Source organism: Sciurus carolinensis, chromosome 1, assembly GCF_902686445.1.
Source record: "Sciurus carolinensis chromosome 1, mSciCar1.2, whole genome shotgun sequence".
In the NCBI taxonomy this organism is placed as follows: Eukaryota; Metazoa; Chordata; class Mammalia; order Rodentia; family Sciuridae; genus Sciurus; species Sciurus carolinensis.
The window spans coordinates 189,961,083-189,969,162 of record NC_062213.1 but is presented as its reverse complement, the minus strand read 5'-3'; the positions used below and the strand labels follow the sequence as shown (position 1 = coordinate 189,969,162).

The window sequence follows — 8,080 nt, the reverse complement described above, 5'->3', positions numbered from 1 at the left end:
CCCAGTGGAACAGAGCAGCTAGAAGCTCAACTGTACGGACAAAGCTTTAGGATGGGGCCGGGGGTTTTGCTAAGCATGTGTGAGGCCCTGCGTTCTGTCCCCACCTGCTGCCCACCAAAAGTAGGACATCCCACTAGATAAAAACTCTAGCTGGCCCATGGTAGGAGGAACACGGAGGGGGTTAGCGGGATGTCGGAGCTATTGTCTCAGGCCTGAGACCAACTAGAAAAGCAGGTGCTGTTGCAGTTTTCTGTTGTTATTTGTGCCTCCGTTGTTCTAAAGAGCCAGGCTGACAACGAATATTGAATATTCGTTCCAATATTCAAGTGAATATGAGCAAAAGAGGACAAGGATATGGTATTGGTAAAATTGTTTCCCCTGCTGGAGATGAGGGTCTTTTTTTTTCCATTAAAGAAAAATTGAAGTGAAATTTACATAAAATTAACCACTTTAAAGTGAATAATTCAGTGGCATTTAGTACATTCACAATGTTGTACATCAATGTATTTCCTAAACTTTTTTTTCATGTTAAACAAATTCTGTCACTGCCAAGCAACAGGAACTGGAGTTTTTCACCCAAAGGACAAGGGTAGCTGCTGAGGGACACAGGGAACCTGCTTGGGTGTCCTGTTTCCCGTCTAAATTTGCTCACTCAGCTTGTGCTCCTCTCCTGCTCTCAGTTGGATTTGGCCAATGGGGACACCATCAGGATCAAAGAAGCCAGAACATTCGCCCCCTGGCCCCCCTCTGGCAGGGGCTGGGTTTTGCTACCTGCAGCCACAGTTCTAGCTAGGCAGCTCCTCCCTCTCTTCCCAGAGTTTCAGCTCCTTCCTCTTGCCCTTTCAGTTCTGGGAGTTGTCACAGCTTCCTGTAGTGAACCCCACTAGGTCCCATCCCTGGTAGGTTCCCATAATCCTGCCCACACCCTCTGAGTGTGCTATCCGCTTCCTGCTGGGACATCAGTACAGACATGCAGGGTGGTCCCTCCCTACAGTCCTTTCACACTGCCTGCTTCAGGCTTTGTGAGTTAAACTAGCTCCATACTCAGGTTCCAGGCTGGGCAAAGATCTTCTCTGGACAGCTCAGGTCTTAAGGGGAGCTGGGGTGTGCGCCAAGGCCCCACTGCCCTCTGGTGGTCAGTTCCTGGAAGTGCACCTCAGGAGTCCAAGATTGGCTGAGCTGTTTACATGCACCTGAGCACCTCATCCAGGGGTCACTGTTCCCATTTCACAGGTGAGAATACAGGGCTTCAGTGACTTTCCTAGTTTAAGGACCAAGACTGTAACCATGGACTACAGGATCCTATCCTTCCTCTGCTGTCGCTCTGACCCAACTGCGTGAGCATTTCTCAGACTTCAGGTTTTGTACACGCAGGTCTCACTTAGAATACTTGAGACCTCCCTGAGACTTTCTCTACCTGGTCACATTGGTGCCTGCGTCAGTCTTCTAGGATGTCACATAATCAGCACATAGTCCTCTTCATTCACCCCTCCCCAGCCTTTTATTCATGTAATGTGCACTGGAATTTTCCACGTTGCGGAACGTTTGATGAGCACTGCTCTCCTGTGTGAAGCTGCCTCCCAAGGGCAGCCATGTCCTGCTCACACTGCTGTATCTCTGGTGCCTGGCACATGGTAATGACCACACCAGCAGCTGATGGTGGCTAAGCACTTCTGTGCCAGCCTTTGAGGGGAGTACCTCAGGTGCCCCTCTCTTCTGAAGTCCCTCACCCCCAGGAAGCAGCCCTGGACTCTTATCAAAAACTCACATTGATTTATTAGAATATGAAAAAGGTTCAGTTTCTTCTGTACAGGCGGCAGAGCTGCAGCAGCTGCGGTGGCTTTGTACATGGTTGTCGACGTCACTTTGCATGGCGACTCCTGCCCCAAACAGCACTTGCATGGAGAGGAGATGGACAGATGGGCCGAGCACCCGTGGCCCCGTCCCCTGGGAGAGGGTGCTCTGACTATTGCACGATCCTGGCGGAGGGAGTGCCCAGTGGGAGTACAGACACCCATAGGCCTGCGCCCAGCCGTGGTGGCAGTGGGGGTAGGGAGTATGTGCCTGTGAGCAAAGGCCTCTGGGGTCCCAGGATTCTGTCTACCCGAGCAGCCCAGCCAGGGTGGGAGACCTACAGGGGAGGCCTTCTCCCCAGGCTGGGCTCCACAGCAAGTTGAGTGTACATATGAAGGAGAGGTTCCTGGGACTTGGGGGGGAGTAAGAAAGAATAGGCCAGCAGGAACTGAGGAGGGTCAGGCCAAGAGCAAGACAGGCACCAGGAGGCCCCCCGCCTGTGAGGTTGGAGAATCACGACAGGGTCGTGGTTGGGGCCACGTCTGGAATCAGAGCCTTGGGCAAAAGTCAAGAGCCCAGCAGGCAGAAGACGGGTTCAGGGAGTGTGGGAGAGACAGGGGCAAATGAGGGGGAACTCTGGAGCAGGACGAGGGGTGAGAGGGGCAGAGGCCTGACTGGCCACAGGGGTTCAGAGTTTCTAAAAAAAGGAGTGCCTTTGTGCAAATAGAATCGTGTGTGGAAGTGTGAACAAACAAAACAAAAAATGGCAGCGCTTTCTGCAGTCCTGGACGGTCCCTCCCCGGGCAGCAGAAAGCCTAATGGTCCCCATCAGACAAGTCCACAGCGCCCCAGCTCCAGAGAGAGAAGCTCAGACCTGCCCCCGGCCTGCAGTTCTGAGTGAGCTCAGCTCAGGGGGCTGGCCAGGGTGACATGGCTGGCAGGAGTAGGGTGGGACTGTTGATCCCTCCCCAGCCACGTCTGTGCCCCTGGCATCTCCCCTGATAAAGGAGGGCCTGGCCAAAGGCAAGGGGGGCCTCAGCTCCTTCTTTTCCTGGGTAGGACCACAGTGGAGCCAGAGGCTCTTTGGTTAGAAATGAAGATTTGCCTGAAGGAGGGTAATGGAGTGGAGAGAGGAGACTTGTGGCCTGGGAGACTAGTGGCCTTGTGGCCCTGGTCCGGGTATGGGGCAGCCTGGATCTGGAGAAGGGGCGGGGCCTGCCTCACCACCCAGCAGTTCTGCCAAATGACTGGGAAGACAGTCCGGTGGGAGGGGGACGCTTCCCAGGAGGCAGGCGGAAGCCGTGCTGCGGTGGGGGCTGTGGGCCCAGCTGCCATGCGGTGGGGGAGGGGCAAGGCCGACCAGGTCAGGAAGGGTGAGGGAGCCCTCGGCTTCCCAGTCCTGCTCTGGTGGGAGAGTCTGTGGGATGGGCACTGCCCCGGCCCTGGTGCTACTGCCCCTTGGGGATGAAGGGCTCCCCCTCCCCAGGCTCGGGGTGGGGGCCTGGGTCACTAAGGCAGCGCTGTATCCTCTGGGAGCTGGGGCTGTCACTTGGCGCAGGGGTGAAGACATCGTCAGTGCCTGGGGATGAAGGCTCCTTGGTCCGCATCATAATGACCCCATCCTCGTCCTCGTCCTCCTCAGCCACCCGGGCTGGATCCCGGCTCAGCCCCAAGATCTTGCCCTTCAGCTCTTCATTCACCAGGTCCACAGACTCAGGAGACTGTGGGGAGGCCGGGTCGATGGTGATGACCGGCAAGTCTGCCTTCGGCTCGTAGGCCAGGGGGTCTGGGAAGCGAGAGCAGGGACAGCTGGGTTCTGCCCCCAGTCCTGCCCAGCAGGTGCCACGCTGCAGGAAGGGCTCCCTCAGCCCGTGTAACTCCCAGAGCCTCCCCGTGAGTGCGGCCATCCATGGGCCTCAGAACTCTCTATACAGGCCTGAGTGACACCTCTGTCCCCAGCTTCGCTTCCCTCAGACTGTTCTCCTCAAACCAGGGTTTTCCACAGGTGTCCCTCCCCAGGTCAAAAATTAAGCCTCCTTCCTGAGTCACGGTCTGTCCCAGAGGCCTAGGCCTGCAAGAGGGTCTGCCCTCATCCCCCCACGGGCTCAAGACCCACTCTGCCACGGGCCGTCGGCTCCCAGCCCTTGTCATGGTCCGCACTGTGAGCCCACCTGGAGCACCTCTGCGTGTGGGAATAAAAGCAGGGCCATCCTACCTGCTCTGCCCACCCCCAGCCCTGCCTGCTCCTGACTTGGAAGAAGCCTGTCCTCCCCACAGGATCCCTGACGCCTGTTCCTGCTGGAACCTCAGCACCAGGAAGCAACAGTGCAGAGCAACCAGCTGAAGGCGCCTCTCGAGGCCCTTACCTGAGCCGATGCGGGCCCGAGACATGGTGGGCGAATCCAGCTTGTGGGCCGGCACCGTCAGATAGTTGTTGATCTGACAGAGAGAGGGGTCAGGGTGAGCTGGGCAGCACGGCAGGAGTGAGGCCTGCTGGACCGCACCTGCAGGTGGTGGGTCCCCTCATGAGGCTCTCTCGACTGTGCCTGTACTGGGACCACACTGGCACTCTGGGGGCTTTTGGAGGCTTATTCCCCTGGGCAGCCTTAAACACTCCTGCCCCTGAGGTTCCAGACCAAAAAGCCAACTTGAGAGGAAACACCTGGGCCCTGGTTGGCCCCCAGTTATCTTAAATTCAACACGTCACAACTGAACTTGGCTCCTTACTATGCCTCAGAATCTCATTCCTTTCTCAGGATCCCTATGTCAGCCACTTATACGCATCCAGCTGGAGCCTGGATTCAACCCAGACTCCTTTTCCTCTTCCCTCAGCCTCACCTCCAGCTGGTGACCAAGTCTTGCTAGTTCCACTTCCTCGGTGTCCTTGTTTTGGAATGGAGGAACTGGAGATTGAACCCAGGGGCACTTTACCACTGAGCTACACCCCCAGCCCTTTTTATTTTGAGATAGTCCTGCTAAGTTGCTGAGGTTGGCCTTGAACTTGTGATCCTCCTGCCTCAGCCTCCTGAGACACTGAGATTACAAGTGTGTACCAACGCACCATCTTCCTTAGTGTCCTTTAAATCTACCCGCTCCTTCCTCTCTCTCTCCTGCCATGGCCCTAACTCAGGCCACACTTATCTCCTCTGCATGTCACTCCCCTGGGATAAAGCCCAAACCTTGACACCAGCAACAAGGCCCCTAAAACTCCTCTTAGTTTCTAGAATGGGCATATATCTTTGGAGGGATTTGGTGAAACACTAGGGGTGTGGGTGCAGGAAGAACCCAGATTCCCTGAGAGGCAGTGGGGCCAGTTTCAGTCTGGTGCGTACCTTCTGCTCCAGCTGTCGGGCCTTCTGTCTCCGGAGCAGCATCTGGTTCCAGGCCTCCTCATAGGGGTCGGCTACCAACGTGTGTCTGTTGTAGGACCGCAGCTGTAGGAGGAACTGATGTTAGGGCAGGCCCCCTGGATGTCCAGGGTTCAGGAGGCTCTGGCCACATGTGGCACAGTGCAGGAGGCTGGGCAGAAACTCTGGAGAGGGTGCCAAGGGGCACATGCAGGGGAAGGCTGCAGAGGAGACCACAGGGCTGGGGCATTCCGGTCGGGGTAGGCCTTCACCCGCTGCCTGGTCTTCTGCAGGTTGTTCCTCAGGATTTTGCGAATTTCCTCCTCTTTGTCCTTGGACAATGCTGGTAGGATGCGCTCAGTAGGCAGGGACTTGGGGTGGATGTTCCTGGGACAACAGGGCACACACACATTAGGACCCCACTCTTATGACCCTGGAGTCTGTAGGGCTGGGCCAGAAGCAGATCATGCTGGGGATGGCCTGGGTGGGTGGCCAACATCTCAGGCCCTTGGTGAGACCCTGACAGGACAACAGAGCACCTCCCCCACCGGATGGTTGCCCCGGGCTGGGCATGATGGGTCAGCATGGGGGTGCAGACGATGCCCAGATTAGCCACTGGCACTCACTGCATGGAGACGGTGGAGACAGCAGAGGGGATCTTGCCCATGCCCCCACTTTCCACGAGCTCGATGGCCTGTTTCATCTCCATCTTGTGGTAGAAGGCAATGAGCTGCGGCTCCTTGGAGCGCTCGCCAGCGATCAGACACTTCTTCACATACTTCTTATTAAATCGATTGAGCCTGAGGGAAGGAGGAGGGAGATGGATGGAGCCAGCTCCTAGGCATGGGGAGATGCCCAGGAGCTTTCCGCCCCCTTCCCTTCCCGCCCCCCTGCCCACCAAGTCTGTCACCTACTTGTCCTTCCAGTGGTGGTGGCCGTAGTGGCCACAGATGTCCTCAATGCCTGTCAGAAGGTGGTCCAGGAACTGAAACAGGCCCAAGGCCAGGTCAAGCCTCACTATTGGGCTTCTTCCCTACCCAGACCTCTGACCAGGCCTCCACTTCCACCCCAGTTGCAGGCCTGCTCAACACAGCCTGTAGTTCCAGGAGCAGCCAGGAGGTGGCAGCCACCGCTCACATCTTGAAGTCCAGTGGACCTGGTATCTACCAGGAACCCTCACTCCTGGGGTCTGCGGAGCCCCATCCTGAACCCACCTGAACCCAACACCTAGAGCAAGTTTCAACTAGAGGCAGAAGTGGCTTCGAGCGTCTCACGCCACACTTTCCCTATGGCTGAACCCTGACAGGTAGCCTCCAGGAGCGGTTGGATCTCCCCAGTACTGGGATAAGGGAGGAAGAGGTGAGGGCAGTGGAGGCCTAGCTTCTCCCCAGCTCCCTGAGCCTCCTCCTGCAACCCAGAGTACAGCCCAGCTTCTGGTACCTGTGTGTGAATCTCTTCGTTAATGGAGCGCTTCGTTTCTTGCTTTTTCTTCACAGCCAACAGGTCTACCAAGGGCCGAATGGTCATGCCCTAGGGGGGCAGGTGGGTATCAGGCACTTTGCTCTGCTCTGAGGTAGGGCCTCAATCTCCCAAGACCCAAGGGTGTTAGAACACCCCATCTCCACCCCAGCACTTAGATAAAGGTGGGTGCTTGAGGTCTGCTTCTTCTGGGAGACACAGGCAGAGGTCTGACAGCCCAAAGCCAAATGACCCTCACACTGGTCATCTAGCTGGGGCCTGGGTTCGAATGTGGGCTCCACCAGACTCGCTCTGCAGCCCAAGGAGTCAGGTCTGGCAGACAGGGGAACTGGCTGTGCTCTGCCACCCTCACAGGCTGCTGGGAGGACCTAGAAATAGCAGCAGCTAACTGAACTGCACACTCGCCTCGTGACGGACAGGTTGTCTTCCTAGCATTAGCTCTTCCATACCTACAACAGTCTAAGGGCACAACACCCTTTCATTGCTCCCATTTTACAAATGAAGAGATGGAGGCTCAAAAGAGGATAAGCAACTTCCTAAGGACCCACTGAACAACAGAGCTGAGACTCAAACTCCAGCAGGGGACTGGGTTTGTGGCTCAGTGGTAGCATGTGTGAGGCACTGGGTTCCATCCTCAGCACTTCATAAAAATAAATAAATAAACAAAATAAAGGTATTGAAAAAAATTAGATAACAAAACAACAACTCCAGCAGGATGGCTCCAAGGGGGTTTTTCACCCCAATGTGGCCTTCAGTGAAAATGGGCTTGGAAAACCATTGGCATGTACAGCTGCAAAGTCAAGGTGAAACTATACTTTCAGTAATAGAAGCAGGGCAAGAGGACAAAAGAGAGAGCCCCCTTGCCCATGTGTGTGTGGTGCTGGAGTTTGAACTGGGCTTTGTGTCTGCTATGCAAGTGCTCTACCTCTGAGTTACATCCCAGTCCTTTTTATTTTAAGACAGGTTCTTGTTAAGTTACCCAGGCTGGCCTGGAACCTATGACTCGCCCAACCCCTCTTGCCTTTAAAAGGACAGAAAATATACCCAGTCCTTGGTTTCCCCTGTGATTTTTTTTTTCTCTTGAGAAGACAAAGATGTGTCCCATCTAGAACTTTCTGAAGATTAATGCCCAGGAAAGACAGGAGGGATGGGAAAGAAATGGAGGCCCAGAGAGCTTCTCACCTGCCCAAGGCCACTCAAGAGTCATGTATGGTAGAGCAATGTGCATTATCCCAGGCTATGCTTCCTTGGGGTCTGTCATTGAAATGTACAGAAACCCCTAACCAGCTGGGTGCAGTGGCGCATGCCTGTAATCCCAGCAGCTCAGAAGGCTGAGGCAGGAGGATTGCAAATTCAAAGCCAGCCTCAGCAACTTAGAGAGATCCTAAACAACTTAGTGAGACCCTGTCTCTAAATAAATAATAAAATAGGCCCAGTACAAAAAAAAAATAAGGAAAGAA

At 55.2% G+C, this 8,080-nt stretch overlaps 1 protein-coding gene across 1 annotated transcript in view; it reads right to left on the bottom strand.

The window, feature by feature from the left end:
* Positions 1 to 1,756: 1,756 nt before the first annotated feature.
* The window catches only part of Slc9a1 (solute carrier family 9 member A1), a 54,145-nt gene continuing 47,821 nt past the window's right edge, over positions 1,757 to 8,080 (bottom strand). Inside the window, exons 6-12 of the mRNA XM_047560935.1 lie at positions 6,582 to 6,671; positions 6,056 to 6,126; positions 5,768 to 5,941; positions 5,414 to 5,528; positions 5,127 to 5,228; positions 4,161 to 4,233; positions 1,757 to 3,580 (exon numbers count right to left, since the gene is read on the bottom strand). Of these exons, the coding sequence (XP_047416891.1) occupies positions 3,243 to 3,580; positions 4,161 to 4,233; positions 5,127 to 5,228; positions 5,414 to 5,528; positions 5,768 to 5,941; positions 6,056 to 6,126; positions 6,582 to 6,671 (963 nt within the window). The 3' untranslated portion in view covers positions 1,757 to 3,242. The remainder of the gene's footprint in view (positions 3,581 to 4,160; positions 4,234 to 5,126; positions 5,229 to 5,413; positions 5,529 to 5,767; positions 5,942 to 6,055; positions 6,127 to 6,581; positions 6,672 to 8,080) is intronic.